The 17,991-nt window shown below is 50.3% G+C and overlaps 1 protein-coding gene across 1 annotated transcript in view; it reads left to right on the top strand.

Annotated features, from left to right (window-relative positions):
- Window positions 1-15,863, top strand: part of LOC125406520 (BOS complex subunit NOMO1) — a 56,847-nt gene extending 40,984 nt beyond the window's left edge. The window contains exons 19-31 of the mRNA XM_048443554.3: window positions 41-259; window positions 339-421; window positions 1,705-1,864; window positions 1,986-2,112; window positions 3,611-3,724; window positions 4,371-4,498; window positions 5,785-5,926; window positions 8,388-8,471; window positions 9,794-9,904; window positions 11,070-11,171; window positions 12,557-12,676; window positions 14,919-15,011; window positions 15,281-15,863. Of these exons, the coding sequence (XP_048299511.1) occupies window positions 41-259; window positions 339-421; window positions 1,705-1,864; window positions 1,986-2,112; window positions 3,611-3,724; window positions 4,371-4,498; window positions 5,785-5,926; window positions 8,388-8,471; window positions 9,794-9,904; window positions 11,070-11,171; window positions 12,557-12,676; window positions 14,919-15,011; window positions 15,281-15,412 (1,615 nt within the window). The 3' untranslated portion in view covers window positions 15,413-15,863. The remainder of the gene's footprint in view (window positions 1-40; window positions 260-338; window positions 422-1,704; window positions 1,865-1,985; window positions 2,113-3,610; window positions 3,725-4,370; window positions 4,499-5,784; window positions 5,927-8,387; window positions 8,472-9,793; window positions 9,905-11,069; window positions 11,172-12,556; window positions 12,677-14,918; window positions 15,012-15,280) is intronic.
- Window positions 15,864-17,991: the final 2,128 nt, after the last annotated feature.

Below are 17,991 nucleotides of genomic sequence, written 5' to 3'. Positions count from 1 at the left end.
GTGCAGGATAAGCACCATGTCCCATCGGTTCCGGTTCCAGGTCTTCCATTGACAGCGAGCCGGCCTTGGTCTTGGGTCCTTTGAAGTCTGCGCAGGAGCTGCGGAGGGAACAGCAGCTGGCAGAGATTGAGACCCGCAGGCAGGAGAGGGAGAAGAACGGTAAAGAAGAGGGCGAGGAAGGCAGGGCCAGGCCTCCTGGGCAGGAGATGGTGGACGAGTTACAGGGCCCTTTCTCCTACGACTTCTCCTACTGGGCCCGGTAAGTGCTGTGCTCTTCACCATGTTTGCTCTCCGGGAGAGAACGAACCAGCCAGCCTGAACCCTTCTGACTCCTTCAGGTCTGGAGAGAAAATCACCGTTACACCCTCATCCAAAGAGCTCCTCTTTTACCCCCCATCCATGGAAGCCACTGTCAGCGGAGGTACGTGTCTACTCCATGAGTGAGTGTCTTGCCTTTGTTTCTCTATGTGTGTTTAAATGCGTTTTGTGTCGTGTTTGCACAGCCATGTCTGTAAGCCATCCAAAAGCCTCTTTGGTACCTGGTGTCATTAATAGATGGGCCCATGGATGGTTGGGTGGATGGATGAAGAAATGAATGGCCTAAGTAAAGGTAGCAGCATCTGTGACTGTAGGGGAGGTGTTTTTTGGGGATGAACCCGTCTTCCTTTGATTGGATTGGTCCAGAAGGTAGGGGAAAAGCCATATAGCTAGTCACCAGACCTGCTTCTGCTTGCTGCTTTGTTATGTCCAAGTTTCTGGTCCCCAAATGAATTCACACAGCTGTATTTCTGATGCAAATTACATGAAGGTTTTTAATTCAAACTTGCGTTTGGACCACACCTGCATCATGCCAATGCACTGGGTGAGGGAAGTACAGCCCTGAACCCGGGGAAGGGGAAACGCCACAATCGGGAGTTTGAGTCCTTTCGTCTTGGGATTGGGTGAGGAGTACATAGGATAAGGGGATAAAGTAGTTTCTGAACCTATTGGTTAGTTTAGGGGCATGAAAACCTAACAAAGAGCCATTAGTAACTGATAAGTTATCTTCAAGGACAGGATGCCTCCCAAGAACATCCGCACCTCATTACATTTTATGGCCATTTTTAGGGCATCTGTTCAGATTGCTGCTATGGCAGCACATTTCTGGAGCTGATCTGCTCCCCCCCCCCAGCTCATTATGTGACTTATGATGAAGCCCCTTCTTTATGGAGTTTGCAAAGTCAGGTCCTCACAGCTTCTGAATGGTTTGGGTCATTTGTGTCTCCTGGCCCCAGTTGCGGAGGGAAGTTCTCTTCCAGGAATGGGTTATCAGAGTGATTGCCTGTGCATCATTTGTGTGGTGTGTGTTTAGAGTTGAGTAGTTTCTGGTGTGTCCACCCCTTGGGCCTGAGGTGAACAGCACCCCTCAGAAGATTTCTGGTGTCTTGCTCTGTCTCCGTCTTATTCTCTCGAGATAGGGTCTCTCACTAAACCTGGAAGTAGACTGGCTGCCAGTAAGCCCCAGCCGTCTCCTTGCCTTCATCTTCGCCCCTCTTGCCAAGGTTATAGGCACCTGGATGAACCTGGCTCTTTATACGTCCTGGGGATGCAAGCTTCTGGCCTCACACTTGCAGAACTGCACCATCCCCAGCAGAAGCTTCTGGTCTTTAATGTTACAGGCCTAGGCCCCTTTTCCAGAAAGCATTCCTTTGTTTCCTCCTGTAGAAAGCTGCCCAGGGAAGCTGATTGAGATCCATGGGAAGGCGGGCTTGTTCCTGGAAGGTCAGATCCACCCAGAGCTGGAGGGGGTCGAGATTGTCATCAGTGAGAAGGGGGCGACTTCCCCTTTGATCACTGTCTTCACTGATGACAAAGGTGCCTACAGGTATGTCCCCAAGGGGAAGCCACTGGCCTGGCCCCAGTAGGGAGGCCCCACGGCAGGTGGGTCTCAGGCTTCCTCTGTAGCTGCCAACTGCCACTGGAGTGTTTGATTCTCCTTCCTGCAGCGTTGGCCCCCTGCACAGTGACCTGGAGTACACTGTGACCTCACAGAAGGAGGGCTACGTACTGACTGCCGTGGAAGGAACTGTGGGAGACTTCAAGGCTTATGCCTTGGCCGGTGTAAGCTTTGAGGTAATGTGTTTCAAAGGCTGTTTCATTGAGGGTAATAAACCACACAGGAAGTGCAGAGTCAGTTTTACACATGGTCACACATATTGTAGACGCCACCGCTGTCAAATAGCGAGTTTCCTGTCCCCATGGTCTTCTACACTGATGGTAATGTCACTGCTTCTGCCAGTCAGTTACCATCTCCAGAGCATTTCTGCAAATGAGATTGTGAGCCTTGGTGTTCTTGACTCGGATACACTGCAGAGAGACACGGACTTTCGCATGGTTGTGTGTGTTTCAGCTTTCATTTTTTTTGGAGGCAGGCTGTCTAGCCCAGACTAGTCTCTAAGCCTCTGACTCCCTGTAGTGAAGTGTGTCTTTGAACTTTAGTCTCTGCCAAGTTCTGAGATGACAGGCATGCACATCCACACCTAGTATATTTGGGACTGGGCATGGTGCCCAGAACTTTGTCATGCTGGGCAGGCACTCAGCCACTTGGGCTATCTCCCTAGGTCCTAGGATGTCACTCTCACGTGCTGTGTGGTTGCATGCTGTTGCCTCAAGTCTGGCTCTTCTCTCTCATCTTGTGCAGAGTGTTGTACAGCGTGGGCTGTGCCGTAGTTGAGTGTGACTGTGTGTAAAGAACTGACACGCAGCCTGAAAAGCCACTGCTGAGCGTGGCTTAGACCAGAGAAAGGCGGTGCAGATGTGCGAGAACTGTGTGCACCGCAGGTGAAATTCCTAGAATGCCTGAGGCTGGCAACCTCCAGGGAGAAAAAGAACACAGATGGGCATTCCTGGAAGTAATTTCAGTGACTAGACACACTCTGCTCAGGCAGCCACCGACGATGTGCCAGGGAGGTTACCACAGAAATACTCTTTGGGGGAATGGAAATTAAGTCCAAATTATTTATTTGTGGGGTGAACTTGTTTTGCCGTGAAAAGGTAATCTATGGTACCGCTGTGACAAACTGCCTGATACAAACAACCCAAGAAGGACGGTGGTTAGGTTCACAGTCCACGGTGACGCAGGAACAGGAGGCCACTCACTCACATCTTCATAGATGAGGAACGGAGGAAATGTAGCAAGTCCCATCCTGTCATGACCCCGCTACGGAGGGGCTCCTCCTAAAACATCACCTGCCCATCGGGGACCAAGTGTTCAAATGTGAGCCTGTGGTGACATTCGACATTCAGACCATAATGGCAGTCGAAGATGCACATATTAGGGGACATTTTGATTGCTTCCGTTTTGTACCACAGAAGTGAGCAGCTGGCCTGTGCTCTAGAGTAAACAGCAGCAACGTGGCACTGACGAGAACTGGTGAACTGTTCAGGGCAAGCTGCAGAGCTCCGTGCACAGCCCGCCATTTCTGTCCCCACCCCCAGCATGGGCCATAGAACGAGTTCTAGAAGCTTCCGCGGCATTTTAGCGCTCCTTGTGGGCAGAAGAGCGATGAAAGAAGGGAGCACACTGTGTGGTTCTTAAGTCTGACCTTGCCCGGTTGTTCCTTCTCCCCAGATAAAAGCTGAAGATGATCAGCCCCTCCCTGGGGTCCTCTTATCCCTCAGTGGTGGTGTGTTTCGTTCCAACCTCCTGACCCAAGACAATGGCATTCTGACGTTCTCAAACCTGGTAAGGCCGTGGTCGATGTGGTCGATGGCTCCCCAGTGGGACACAGCAGCGGTGTGTGGCTGGACAGTGTGAGAACAGACTGGTGTGCAGTGGTCTAGGGCTCTAGAGGTGCACTACAACTCACCGCTCACGACCCCTGTGGTCTTAGACCTGCACTTGTCACCAAGGCAGTGCCATCAGTTGCCTGAGCACAACAGCTCCTCCCTAGACAGACCTCTCCTTTCCACGGATCCTGCTGTAAAGGGGGTGAAGTACCAAGGCGGGGTCCAAGGCCCTGGCCTTGAGTTCATGAAGTGCACAGGCATTAACTTCACGCCTGGGAGAGAAGTGGGGCTAGTGTGGCACCTAGGCCACATGCTTCACACACCCCGCCTCTGCTCACCCTGCCTCTGCTCACCCCCTGATACTTGCTTACTGAGTCATTTCTAGCTGGTTATGCCAGTTCTGATTCTTCATAAAGTTCAGGCGTGGCTTGTCTTTGCTGAGCTGCTAACGGTGGTAGAGCAACTCCCTTTCCTTGCTGTGCAGGAATAGGGCTGCCTTCCTGCGTCTGGAGGCTCTGATGCTCTGCCCTGGTTGTGCCCCGTTGAGACTTTAAGCCATTCGCAGTGTGGCAGCCATCTCGATTGTGCCTGTCTCTTGGCAGAGCCCAGGCCAGTACTACTTTAAACCCATGATGAAGGAGTTTCGCTTTGAGCCGTCCTCACAGATGATAGAAGTCCAGGAGGGACAGAACCTGAGGATCACCATCACTGGCTTTCGGACTGCCTACAGGTATGTGCCCCCTCCAAGCTGTCGGTGGGCCTCACTGGGCTCTGATCTAGACCTGCCGCCCAGGTTTCACGGTGACTGAGTTTAGGGAGGAGTTTGAGGTAAGGTGGAGACCAGAGAGGTGACTTTGCTCTTCCTTGTGATGCATGGGTGACTGCTGCCCTCCCTCCAGTGTCCCCCACTTCCTGCCCTCCCTCCAGTGTCCCCCACTTCCTGCCCTCCCTCCAGTGTTCCCCACTTCCTTTCCTCCCTCCAGGATCCCCCACTTCCAGTGGCTCACTTGTTGTCCACTCACCAGCATGCTGTTTGAAAACTAGTCTGTAGAAGCTAGTACCTTGCTAAAAAAATTATGTTTAAAAAATGTTTTAACTATGATTACATTTTTAAAGAGGATGAACTATAACCCAAGTAGAACTTGCAAATATTGGAAAAGGGTAGACAATGGAAAATTACCTTTCTTGGCTGGGCATGGTGGTGCACACCTTTAATCTGAGACATAGGCAGTAGATAAATCCCTGAGTTTTAAGGATAGCCAGGGCCACATAGAGGGACCCTGCCTCAAAAACCCAAAGCAAAGCAAAACAAAACAAAAAAATCCCACCAAATTCAATAAGTAAATAATAAGCAATAGAAACCCTGACTAACTTTGTTTTGTAGAAAACAAAGGACATTTTATTCTCTATCTCTTTTCTTAGCATGCTTTCCCTAACACCTTGAACTTCCCTGAGGTTTTGAGTTTTCTTACTCTTCCTCTTAAGTTTCCATTCCACATATGTGGCTTCCTGCTTGCCGAGCATCTGACATCCATGCTGGCTTTCTGTTCTTTACTCCTTGATCCCCAACTGACCTTCCCGGAGACATGCAGAATTTCTATTTCGTCGGTGCTCTCAGACAGTCTGCTGTCCTAGCTACAGCTGAGTGGATGTCCACTGTAAGGATGAGCAGAGAATACGGAAAGACTCTGCACGCACACGCTTCTGTGGGTTTGTCAAAGCACTTTGAATAATCAGAAAGATTAGTTGTAGAGAAATGGACCATTTCAACCGATTATGTGGAAAGAAATACTTGTGAGTTATTTACATTATTGAGTGCTTCATAATTTACATTGAAGATTAGCAAGGACGAAGACCGTGTCCCCTGTTCTGGCCTCCTGCAGTGGTCTTCCAAATGTACAGGAGCAGGTGATACAGCGTGTCCCCCCAGAGCAGCTGTGCCCTGTAGCCCTGGGATCGCAGTCTCTGTGCAGAGGACTGAAGGAGCCTCGCTCTGCTCTGTTGTTGTCGTACCAGCTGCTATGGCACAGTGTCTTCTCTAAATGGAGAACCAGAGCAGGGCGTCGCCGTGGAAGCTGTGGGCCAGAAGGACTGTGGCATCTATGGAGAAGACACCGTGACAGATGAGGAGGGAAAGTTCCGGTTGCGTGGACTGCTGGTGAGGCTGTGTGTGATGTCCCTGTGGCATAGCGTGGGTCAGCAGTTTGGAGGTAGGACTCTAGAATCCCCTATTCTAGCTGACATGGTGTGTGTTTAGCCAACATGCCTGTCTTGGTCTTTGGGAAAATAAGGCCTCTAAAGGGGGATTGGTATGGCTTTGCCCAGAGTGCTGGTGGCGTATGCCAAGGGGCACGGTGAGTGAGTGGCTAAGGCACTGGGCAAACAGCAGGATGCGGTCGGGACAGGAGGGCATGGCACAGGTTACACGTGCAGTCACGAGTATAAATGGCAACACCAAGTGGTTAGAGCTTTGAAGGGAGAGTGGTACTCAAACAACGACAGATCCCCCAGGCGTATTTTGTTAACCACTCTCTACACAGCCCCAGGTCCTGATTTTTGGATGTTAACTAGCTAAAAAAAAAAAAAAAAATTGGCTTCACTGTCTGGCACAAGGAGCCATGTGTCTCTGGGGCCACTGAGTCATGACAGTTTGGCTTTGGACTGTGGTACCTTCTTCCATAATCTAGTAGGGTTCATCCCACAGATGCAGTCACAGCTCAGTATATGAAAACTTAGAAATGTAATCTGCTACATAAGCAAACTAAAATCAAAAGGTCTCATGGTCATCTTTAATAATCTAATGATGCCTTCTTAGATGGAGGAGTTCAATTCCACTTAGGTGGTGGGTACCTGGCTGCATTCGTTCATTTCACCTTGCTGGCTAGGGTGCCAGAGATGTGGAGACTTCTCCGGAAAACAAAATGCACCTTTAGACATGACTGCTCTCTCAACTAGGGCAGTTTCATGACCAAAATCAAGCTGAGGAGGGAAGTCAGGGCAGGAGCTGATGCAGAGGCCATGGAGGAGTGCTGCCCACTGGCTTGCTTCCCTGACCTTTTTCTGTTGGCTTACTGGCTGTGCCTGAACCGATTTCACCTGTATCTGCGGCCCGGTGGACCCACAGTCAACACCCTGCCAGCCACTCAGTCCCGCGACCCCGGCTCTGCTGATGCTATGATATATAGGTTTAAACTAAGTCTCTATCGTTCTACTTACCAATAGAGACTTGGGAGTCAGATGTGAGGGTGAAAACCTGCTACATCAGAGAGGCCAAGAAGCAAACAGCTGATTTTTTTTTCCTGGAGACCTAGTAAGAGACATGTCTCTCCTCTTGTCCCAAACCAAAAAGAAAAATGCAAAACTCCAGGTCCCACCCTACACTTTCCTGTGTCTTTCTGTCTATATTTCTGGCTCCTCTGGACTCTCTATGGCTGGTTCTGGTCAATTTGTTGCTGGCGCCACCCCCTGAACCAATGTTGATTTTATTTAATTAATGCAAACACAAACTCAGGGTTCACAGTGTGACTGAATATCCCACAACACTTCTCCCTGGCTTGCTCAGCCTGATTTCTTAGAGCATCCAGGACCACCAACCCAGGGATAGCACTACCCACCATGGGCAGGGCCCTCCCCCTCAATCACTAAGAAAGTGTCCTGCAGAATCACCTGCAGGCAAAATGTGTGAAGGCAGTTTCTCTTCCACAATGACTCTAGCTTATGTCAGGTTGGCATAACTGGCCAGCACAGCCGCCCAAGACTGTAGGCAAATCCTTGGGACAACTAGCCAAAAGTAGAGAAGGACTGTAGCCTGGGCCAGTTAGTTGCAGTGGTCACGATTTCCAGATTTAATAATAAAAAGATTCATTGTCTCTGTAAAGATCTCATGTGCTCTTTGTAGAATTCAAGCATCATATAAAAAAGAACATGACCCTAAAAGAGAAAATGGCCAGCAGGACCATACAGCAGTGCTCAGAGCCGCATGGCAGGAGGAGAGCAGAGCTGCTCTCCGGTCTGTGCTGGGTTGAGGTGGCTGTACACCTGGTGTTCCTCCTCCTACAGGCACACACCTGAGGCTATCCCAGTGCTTCAGAACTTGACCCTAGAGCTGTGTTGTTGGTGGCTGGAAGTTGGTACCAGAGCCTTTCCAATATTTCAGTCCTATAAAAATTGAGTAATAAAACAGACATAAATAAGAACATTTATTATTATTATTATTATTATTATTATCTTATTTTATTTATTTAAAAGAAAAGTGGCCTCAAATCCTGCTTCCCTTAGATCAATCCTGCCTGCCTGAGATCCTGTCCATTGTTGTCACTGGACCCATGTATAGGTCGAGGATGGGTGAGCACAGAGGGAGGAAGAGTCTAAAATAAAGACAAATGCTTGACATCGGGGAACAAGCCACATCTCGTCTTCCATGAGTCAGGGAGTGTGAATGAGCTGAGCTGGAAGACATTACAGCCCCAATGGCGTCTTGTCAGCAACATGCTTCTAAGAGGGTCTCCTTGGAAAGTGGACGGGGCAGAGATGTACTGTGTGGTGACCACTGTAGCAAAGCCACTCTCAGGTTGTGTGTGACAGACTTTATAGAAAAGTAACAGCTGCTATCTTCATAGCCAGGGTGCATGTACCATGTGCAGCTGAAGGCAGAAGGCAATGACCACATTGAGCGGGCACTGCCCCACCATCGGGTTATTGAGGTGAGTATCGCTCCTGCCGTGACTGTGCCTTGGCTTCCCTGGTCAGAGACCCATTAGTGTTCCTCCAGGGTATGGCTGTAAATCCCAGTTCAGACAGCATCTTCATGAGTAAGGGGCTCCTTTTGGTGTGGGCTTCTTTGTTTATGTGTGTGCTGTGCATACATGTACACACATGAAGATGTGTGTGAAAGCCACAGGTTGATGGACATTCTTCCTGATTGTCCCTCCCATTCCCCTCCAGTTCCTCTCAAAATCCCCTTCCCTAGCTCCTGTCTTTTATTTCAATGGCCCCTGAGTCAGTGCTGTCCATACACACACATGGATGTGTGGCCATCCATTGGAGCAGGGCTGCCTGCCAGTGGCCACACCCCCAAAGGAAACTGCCAGTAGCTCCTGCACTGTGTCTTGGGCTCCGTCATTCTGTCCTGCCATGTGCTACAGTGTAGACTGGCTTGTCATGTGCAGCTGAATGCAGCCGCTATGAGCTCATGAGTGCACTTACCATCTCATGCCCAGAGGTAGCACTTCATGACTGTCCTTCACAGTGTCCCCCGAGTCCTAGAGTGCTGGTGGGGAGTTGGTGCAGATGTCCCATGTAGTCACGAGCACTCACAGTTGCTTGTTCTCGGCTTTAGTTAGCTATGAGTCTCTGTGCTAACCGCTGTCCACTGCAAGGGTAAGCTGCTCGGCCAGCAGTAAGAGCAGCGTCGATCTGTGGGCATAGACATAAGTATTCAGAGGGCCTTTGGCAGCATGGCTACTTGGTAACACAACAATAGTGGACTTTCCTTTAGAGCCTGTAGCCTCTCGGCTATGCGCTTTTGAACCAGGTCACCGCAGGAGGTGCTCAGACAGCATTAAAGTGCTATTCTTCCCTCTGGCTAGACTGGAGGGCTTCTGGGCACAGAACTGCGTGGAGAAGCCTGAAGGCACTGGGCATAGAGCGGTGGGCTCTGTGGGACTTGTGACCTGTGAACTGGGTTGATGGTGTCTGCCATTTTAAACAGCTGGGCGCCTGCTGCTCACACCAGAGCGCTTCATGGTCTGCCTGTCACCCTCTGGTGGCTCAGGCCAGGTTCTCGGGCAGTGGTGCAGACTGCGGTCAGGCAGGTCTCCACGTGGGGGTGTGCATGGACACCAGACAAGCTTTCGCAGTGTGTTGGCGGGCAGTGAAAACTTAGAACACAAGCACCACACTCGTGTCGTGCCGTGTCTGTGGGCCCGGTGGAGCCTTCTGCTGTGTGTGACCTCGGACGGACCCATTCCTTTGCTGGGATGGGCAGGAGCCCCTGCAGATGCTCAGTGCAGCCCTGTCTCTTCAGGTTGGGAACAATGACGTGGATGACGTCAACATCATAGTCTTCCGGCAGATCAACCAGTTTGACTTGAGTGGAAACGTGGTCACTTCTTCCGAGTATCTTTCTACTTTGTGGGTAAGAGCAGCACCTCTCAGGTTCAGCAGGAGACATGTTTGTCCCAGCCAGGTCTGACTTTAGCTTGATACAGAGGGAGCTGCCAGACTGCTACCACACCTGGCTTTGGGACTGATTCCCAAGTGATGGGGAGAGTCCAGTTTGGGGTGACAAAATGTCAGCCCTCAATCTGGCAGATGGCAGTAGAGCCCCATGAAGGCTCAGCACAGTGGAGTGCCCACTGAAGGATAACTTTAGACAGCCTCATACAGTCCGTTCTCCTAGTCTGGGTGCCGAGCATGGCCGAGTCAGGCAGTCTGGGAGCTGCTCATCTTGCTGTGTTGACCACACATAGCACTCCCACGTCCCCTGGTTCTCTCCTTTAAAACCAGAACCTTTCTCGAGCTCTGACAAAATCCACAGGAAATGTAGAACTTTGATAAAAAGACTTATGGTTTCTGGGATGGTCTGGGCATTACCAGAATTAGAATGCAGGGAAAGATTTGGCCTCTGACTTGCTCTTGGCACTGGATGTAGTCAGGATTGATAGCATCTGCGTGGTGGGTAGATAGTGTGAGAATGCTCTGAAGGTAAGTGTGAGCTGAATGGTCACACTCCTGCCAGGGAGGGGCTGGTACAGAGGTGAGGATGGCACCACAGCCTAACGTCATCTGGTTGTTGCCATCCTAGAATTTTGGCTCAGGGTTCAAATCACTTTTTAAGTTTTTAGAAAAGCTAAAATCAGAGTGAACTGAAATCACCTCTTTTTTAAAGTAGCCAGTAAAGTAATATTTACCTGCAATACTGAATATAGCCAAAGAGCACAGACTTGGTCCTGGGCATGGTCTGGGAACAGGCAAGAACTGAGCACCCAGCCTCTGCTGTGGCCCTGGGTGCCTTCAGCTCTCTGGAGTTTTGGAGGCTTGGGCCTTTGTCCTCAGGACTGGTGGCATTGTTTATAGTGTGCATTTTGCACACTTGGCATGTGGAAGCTGTTTTTTTTTTTTTCCATTCTTTGTCATGATGGCATTAATGTTTGTTTAAAATCTGCATGGCTCACACCGGAATCTGTATCCTGAGGCCTGTTGAGAGAGGTTGATCACATCGACCACATTTTCCCATCCTGCCTGAGAGACTGTCACCACTTAAGGTCGTGAACACCCACCCTCTCCCTTTCTGTCCCCAGGTGAAGCTGTTCAGAAGCGAGAATCTTGACAACCCCATCCAGACAGTGTCCCTGGGCCAGTCGCTCTTCTTCCACTTCCCACCGCTGCTCCGAGATGGCGAGGTAATGCCAGGCCCGGGCATCCAAGCCTTATTAGTGACTCAGGTTAAATACTGCTCTTCAGACATGAACCCTGTTGAGGCACAGGAGGGTGGGCTCTGCAGGGGTGAGTCTCTCAAGTCACTGGTTTTCTATTTACAGAAATAATGCATATTTTAGCAGGAGATTTTGAAAAGAAATCATCAGACCTAATCCCAGCATCCAGAAATAAGGAGCAAGAGGGGTCGATTGGTTTCCTTTGGGTTTTTTTCAGTATGTGTATGTGCGTGTGTATGTGTGTGCGTGTGCGCCAAAAAGTACAGGTATTCTGCCGATTCAGAGCTGCCCCTGCTTGGCACGTTGTTTGTGATCTGTGCTTCTCAGGGAAGGAGCTGCCATCTGTCTGCTCTTTCACTGCACGCTGCTCGGTGGTTGCTCGTGGCTCTGCTGTCGGGAAGTTCTGTAACTGAGCCAGGGCACCCTCAGTGTCTGAACCTGCTGCCCATCTTTCTCTTGGACTCCTTGGTCTCATGATGGCGCTTTTCTCCTGTGTGGCAAGCCGCTTACCGCTCTCAGGTTTTTCCCTATTGCTATATACCGGACCAGGGCCTCACATGTGTCTGGCAAGCAGTTCTCTCTGTTTGACAATTACAGTGTGTCTCTAAGTTCTACCCATTTGACATTTTCTGGGCTTTGGTCTGGGTTTCTGTCCTCCACCCCAGAGTTGTCAGTTACTGTCTCTGCAAGTTCACTTGAGCGGCTTTGTAGAGAACGTGGTTCTCTGCTTGGGGCTATTCTCTGTGAGCCTAGGGTGTGGTGTTCTATCCTGTCGCTCCTGACTACCCCAGTGGAGCTGCTACATGGAGCCCTTTCGTGTGATTGCAGGTGGCAGCTGTCACGGAACAAAGGTTGTTGCCCACTCTCTCCACACAGTATTATTCCCTACCTCTGAAATCTCTGAAAATAGGGGTTATCACTCTCGTCTTCCCATTGTCATGGTCAGGGTGCCTGAGTTGGACAAGGCGTTTTTACCAGGACCACTGTAGAGATGTCAGTTTTCTAGAACTTGTCAGTCATGAGCCAATTAAGTCGTATTCTCAACTCTCAGCCTTGTTTTACGTTATTGCCGGCATCCATGGCTCCATCACACCCCCTTTTCATCAGAATCACCTGTAAGAACCTGTGTGCTTCTTGAAGGACTGTGGTTTCCCAGGTTGAATATGTTCATAGAGAAGTGCTGAGGCCCAGACAGTTGTCAGAAGACGCGGGCTCAGAGCCGCTGAGGCCTTGGAAAGTTAGTGACCTTGGGTTGGATGCACAGACTTGGGGCTTCTTTACAAAACGTAAAGTGTAGTGCGTGGCTGCATGTGTCCCCTGCTTTGCCTGAGTTGTCTGTCCTGCACCAACAGAACTACGTTGTGCTTCTGGACTCCACGCTCCCCAGATCCCAGTATGACTACGTCCTTCCACAAGTATCTTTCACTGCAGTGGGCTACCACAAGCACATCACTCTGGTTTTCAGTCCCACGGTAAGTAAGTGTGTGGAGGGCATGAGCAGCGCTTCTGCAGGATTCCTTGGCTCCCCTAGGTTGTTTTCCCATCTTGGATCTCCCTAGACACCTTTCTTCCATTCCCTGCACTGGTGCCTGTTACGGGAAACTAGTCATGGGGGGAGGGCGGCAGAATTGCTCACATCAGTGGCTTGGGGTTTGAGGGAGAGAGAAGAGACACCATTTTCCTATGGCTGGTGTCATCGCATTCCTTCTGTGGGACACTCTGATCTGTAGCAGCAGCTGTAGCTTCACAGGTAGTGCAGAGGACACAGCAGGCGTGGATACAATACAGCCCGAATAGTTTGACATGCAAGGGAAAACAGCAGACAGGTTGACAAGATGCCCATGGGTGAAGAATCTGGTCAGTTTTCAGCCCCTGTCGTAGGCGGCTTCAGTGTCCAACAAAGCTGGTGTGTGCTCTACATTCAGGAGATCGTTTGGGTTGGTTTGGGGAGCTTCTGTATGGTGGAGTCACTGGTAGTAGAGATGTCAGTGGTGGGAGAGGTGGGTTCCAGGCCCAAGCTCAGGTGGGGTCTGAGAGTGGAGTCTCAGAAACTGTATTACAAAAGAGAAATTGTGCCATTGAGGCAGGTCAGCAGGTAAGTGTTGCGGATGTCACTGTGTGGGTATAGGTTCATGTGAGCCCGTCAAAAGAAGGCTCAGAGACACCTTTAGAATGAATTAGCCTTTGGCGTCTGAAGGGGTCCCCAACCTCAGTGGACTGAAGCACTTTCCCCTCTCCCATATTTACACTTTAGCCAGTTGATTTCCATATGCTCAGAACAACTGATTGAGGCTTCCAAAAATACAGCCAAGTGCAAATTCTCAATAAATCGTATCATGGTTTTCTGGGTTCCTCCGAGCCAAGTTTTGCATAAGGTCTGTATCCTTGGAGAAACTCTCAGACAAGATTCATGTAGGGTGACAAAAGGCATCTGTGACACAAAGAATGGTTAGGGCTGAGTGCTAACTCCCGAGCTAGGCCCGGTATGGCCCAGTGGGGGTTAGGGCTAGATGCTAACTCCCTGGCACCAGGCCAGCAGGAAATTCGGCTATAGGTAAGGGCACTCACCACCATGCTTGATGACCTGAGTTCAGTCCTGGAACTCAGCGGTAGGAGAGAAGCAGCTTTCACAGGTCATCCTCTGATCACACACACATGCATGGCACATGCACTCGAAAACACACATACTCCACACTAAATAAATGTAAAACATTCTTTTAGAAAAAGGAAAGCCTCACCTTACTGCTATGGAGTTGGTCATTGCTTCTGGGTGAAGTAAGAATTTGTTTCTTTGAGATGCCTGGGGGTCGCTAGATTCCAAAGCTGCGCTGTTCTCCGTGTGTGGAAGCACGGTGTGTCTCAAACTGCTCACACACCTGCTCAGGCTACTAAAGAATCCACGTTAGACCAGGGGGCTGGCCAACAGCATCTGCTCCTCCAGCTGTAGAGGTTGGGATACGCAGTGAGTGCCAGGCCCACTCTGTCCCATACGTGCTACGTAGCTATATCTCACATCATAGACGGGTGAGCTGGTTCCTCTCAGCCTACTTAGGAGGACGCTGACCCCACTAATGAAGGCTCTTCTCTTACTTAATCACCCCTAAAATTGGTGTCTCCAGACCTTTCTCTAGGTATGTCACATTGGTTCAGAAGTGACAGGTCTCAGCAGAGTAATCTGGGGAGACAGTGTTCATAGCCACAGCAGCCCAGTATGTCCAGCTCCTCCCTGGCATGGACATGCAGCTTGCTGTGGTTTTCTGCTCTGTCATACGTTCTTTGGAGTGTCTGTCAGTCTGTCTATGACTGACAGACTGGAGTTGCTGAGTCAGGGATGTAGCTCCACTGGTAGAGTCCTTGTCTGGCACACACAGAGCTCTGAGTTGGATATCTAGTCTCAGCAAACAGGCATGCTGGTACAGGCCTTTAATTTTAGCCCTCAGGAGAGGGGCAGGAGGGCAGAGGTTCAAGGTCATCCTCAGCCAAAGTGAGTACACTTGTGCTAGTAAGAGAGAGTTCTTGGTCCAGATCTGCGTCTCGGGGGTTTGCAGGGCTCAGGTGGTTCACACCCACACCCTGGTTAGTTTCTTTTTGGATATCAAGGGATGATGGGTAATCTTGGGTACCAGTGTGGGTGGTGGCTGAGCGGGTTGAAGCTCTGGATGACAGTGTTGGTGAGTGTGAGGACTCACAAGGTGTTCTGGCTCTCTGTTGCAGAGGAAGCTGCCTGAGCAGGACATTGCACAAGGGTCCTACATCGCCCTGCCCCTGACACTGCTGCTCCTGTTGGCGGGCTACAACCATGACAAGGTAGGGAAGCTGAGGCCGCATGAGAAGGCAGGTGTCAGGAGATAGACCACCGGGAGTGTGTCCAGTGTAACAGAAGTTACAGAGGGGACCAGGCAGCTGTCCCGGGGTCCCTATGTCTCCTTCGGGGGTTATTGGCTCCAGTGACATCATTTCTAATTCTTAGGCTCAGGCCCTGTCTAGGGAGGTGCTGCCCCAGAGAGAGGTAGTCAGAGTAAACCACCTGGAGTAGGCAGAGCTCCCCTGGGGTCTCACGGTCTCTTTCCTTCCAGCTCATTCCTTTGCTGCTGCAGCTGACGAGTCGTCTTCAGGGAGTCAGAGCCCTTGGCCAGGTGGCCTCTGATAGCAGTGGCCCAGAGGACATGAAGAGACAGACCAAGAAACAGAAGACCAGACGCACGTGAAGAGGAATGAGGCCCATCCCTGCGGATGGCACAGCCAGGGCTACCACCTGCCTGGGGACAAAGGCACATGCTCACTCTCTTCAGGCAGGCCCTGGGCCCTGTGACCACTCCGTTGGTGTCCTGCCTGTCTGTCCTTTCCTGTGTAGCCCTGTGGTGCAATGCGATGAATGGACCCTCCTGTCACCCTGCTGAACACAATTTATTTTCTGAGTTGAAGATAATTTATTATTATTATTTTTGTCAGAGAAGTATTTAAACCTAGCTGGTGGCGTGAGACCGTAATTCAAATCCTTCCACATTTGTTTGCAAGAAGAGTCCAGTAAACATGGCATTTGTCTGCATGGTGAAGTACCTGCTGGACTTTCCCCAAACTCCCTTCTGTATTTGGCCCTCTGGAAGCTGCAGCAGCATCTGTCGGAATAAATAAAGTCACCCACTCATTTGTGATGTAGCTCATGTCAGATAATCTTCAGGGGCTTGACGTAGTGCTGGGTGCATGCAGAACATGTGGGCATTAAGCCCCAGTGACTCCACAGAAGCCATGGGGGTTATGGGGGTTATGGCACAGGCCAGCCTGGCTGAGCTCAGGCTCACTGTTCTCCCTGGGACACATAGACTGGATTCTCAAGAAGCCAGGAAGACTTCATAGTGCGAGACTTTAGAATTCTTTTACTTCTTGGTGTGTGTGTGTGTGTGTGTGTGTGTGTGTGTCTGAGAGAGAGAGAGAGAGAGAGAGAGAGAGAGAGAGAGAGAGAGAGAGAGAGAGCTAGCAAGAGTGAGAGCACGGGCCATGCAACACAGACCATTGTGTGGGTTTGCTTGCTGCACAGGGCTGGTGAGTCACTTGAGCCTCTGGGACAGATGCGACATAATCCATATGTCTCTGACATGTTTCCGTCTCACTCCCAAGTGGACACAGCAGGGAAGGCACTCCTTAAAGTTTAAGGGGCTTTAAATGTCGTGGGCTCCGCCCCGCTCCAGAGGGGCCATCGTGTAGCAGCTTCACTGCGTCACTCATGGGTCACCATTGATGGTCACTCAGCCTCCTTTCTCTGTCCATTTGAAAGAGGAACTTGACCTGTTCTCACTTCCTGCATTTGTTGGATCGATGGGACAGAGCCCCGGTTTCCCACGGGAAGTAAACATTTCTATCTAGTGGGTGTGAACAGCACAAAACTGTGACTGTTCATGAGACACTTGGTGTGGTGAGCTCTTGGAGGGCTCGGGGATGCAGCTCAGTTGGTGGAGCACTTGCCTAGCATTCACAAGGCTGAGTTCCACCCTCAGCACTGCCCCAAAAGGACCTGGTGGTACATACCTGTAATCCCAGTACGTGGACTGTGGAGGCAGGAGGATCAGAAATTCAGGGTCATCTATAGCTCCATAATGAGTTGGAAGCCAGCTTGGGCTGCATGAGAAAACGCCATGAAAACAACCCTGACCCCTGGATGAGGAGGGCATTGCAGAAAGCTGGCCAGAGCTTCTAAAGCTTCCTTCTCGTCTTTCCTGTTTTTATTTTTGTGGGGTTGGGGGCGGGAGGACATACTTGTGCTTAACTCTAAGGACCTAATTGTTGGGAAAGAAGATTCATGAAGCCTAACATGGGCTCATTGTGTCCCTAGCAGTAATGAGGCTGAGACAGGAGGATTGAGGGTTCACCAATCTAGGTGACTTAAAAAGGTAAAAAGAGGGCAGCAATGCAGCTCAGAGCATTCCCTCTCCAGCGCGCTTTAGTGCAGGAGAATTGTCTGTATTCTGTCAATCATGTTTTAAATAAACGCTGATTGGCCAGGCAGGAGGTATAGTCGGGAAAAAGAGACAGGAAGTGGAAATGATGCAAAGAGAGCAGGAGAATTCTGGGAAGGAGGAAGTTGATTGCTCCCACTCCTGCCCAGACCACCAAAGCAGCAGGATGTAAGCTGCCCCACTGAAAAAGGTACTGAGCCACATGGCTAACATAGATCAGAAAAATGGGTTAATCAAGATGTGAGAGTTAGCCAGTAAGAAGCCTGACCTAATGGGCCAATCAGCTTTATAACTTACAGAGATCTGAGTGTGATTTTTCTCTGGGACTAAACAGCTGGGAGAACAGGGCAGGTCAGAAACACAAACAAGCAGGCCCGACTTTTTCATGTTACACTTGAGGCCCTAGGTTCTTGTGCGGGGCCCTGTTGTATGTCCTCCATGGAACTTGAGTAATATTCGCCTTGTTCTACGGTTAGCAATTTGAACTTAGATCTAAGAGTTCCTAACCACTGTATTCTGCCTCAGCCAAATGGAACCTAATGGTGTTGTGTGCCAGTGTTTAGAGAGCATGTATGTGTGTGCAGGCGTAGGCACAGTGAGTGACAGGTGAGTCTCAACAGGTGCAAGTGACTGAGGACCTTCCCCTAATCTGTCAGCGTTGCTATGGAGCAGACTCATGGAGCACCCAAAGACAGGAAGAGGCTGGTCCCTAAAGGCCACAGTAACCCGGGAGAAAGTTAGACAAGTTCAGGGACAAAGCTGGCTTAGTCACCATGATGGTTCATCTGATTGTCAGCTTGATGGGATTTAGAATCCCACAGAACCAAGCACCC

This window comes from Myodes glareolus, chromosome 24, assembly GCF_982192425.1.
Source record: "Myodes glareolus chromosome 24, mMyoGla1.1, whole genome shotgun sequence".
NCBI lineage: Eukaryota > Metazoa > Chordata > Mammalia > Rodentia > Cricetidae > Myodes > Myodes glareolus.
The sequence above is the reverse complement of the archived record's forward strand: the minus strand, read 5'-3'. Positions and strand labels throughout refer to the sequence as shown.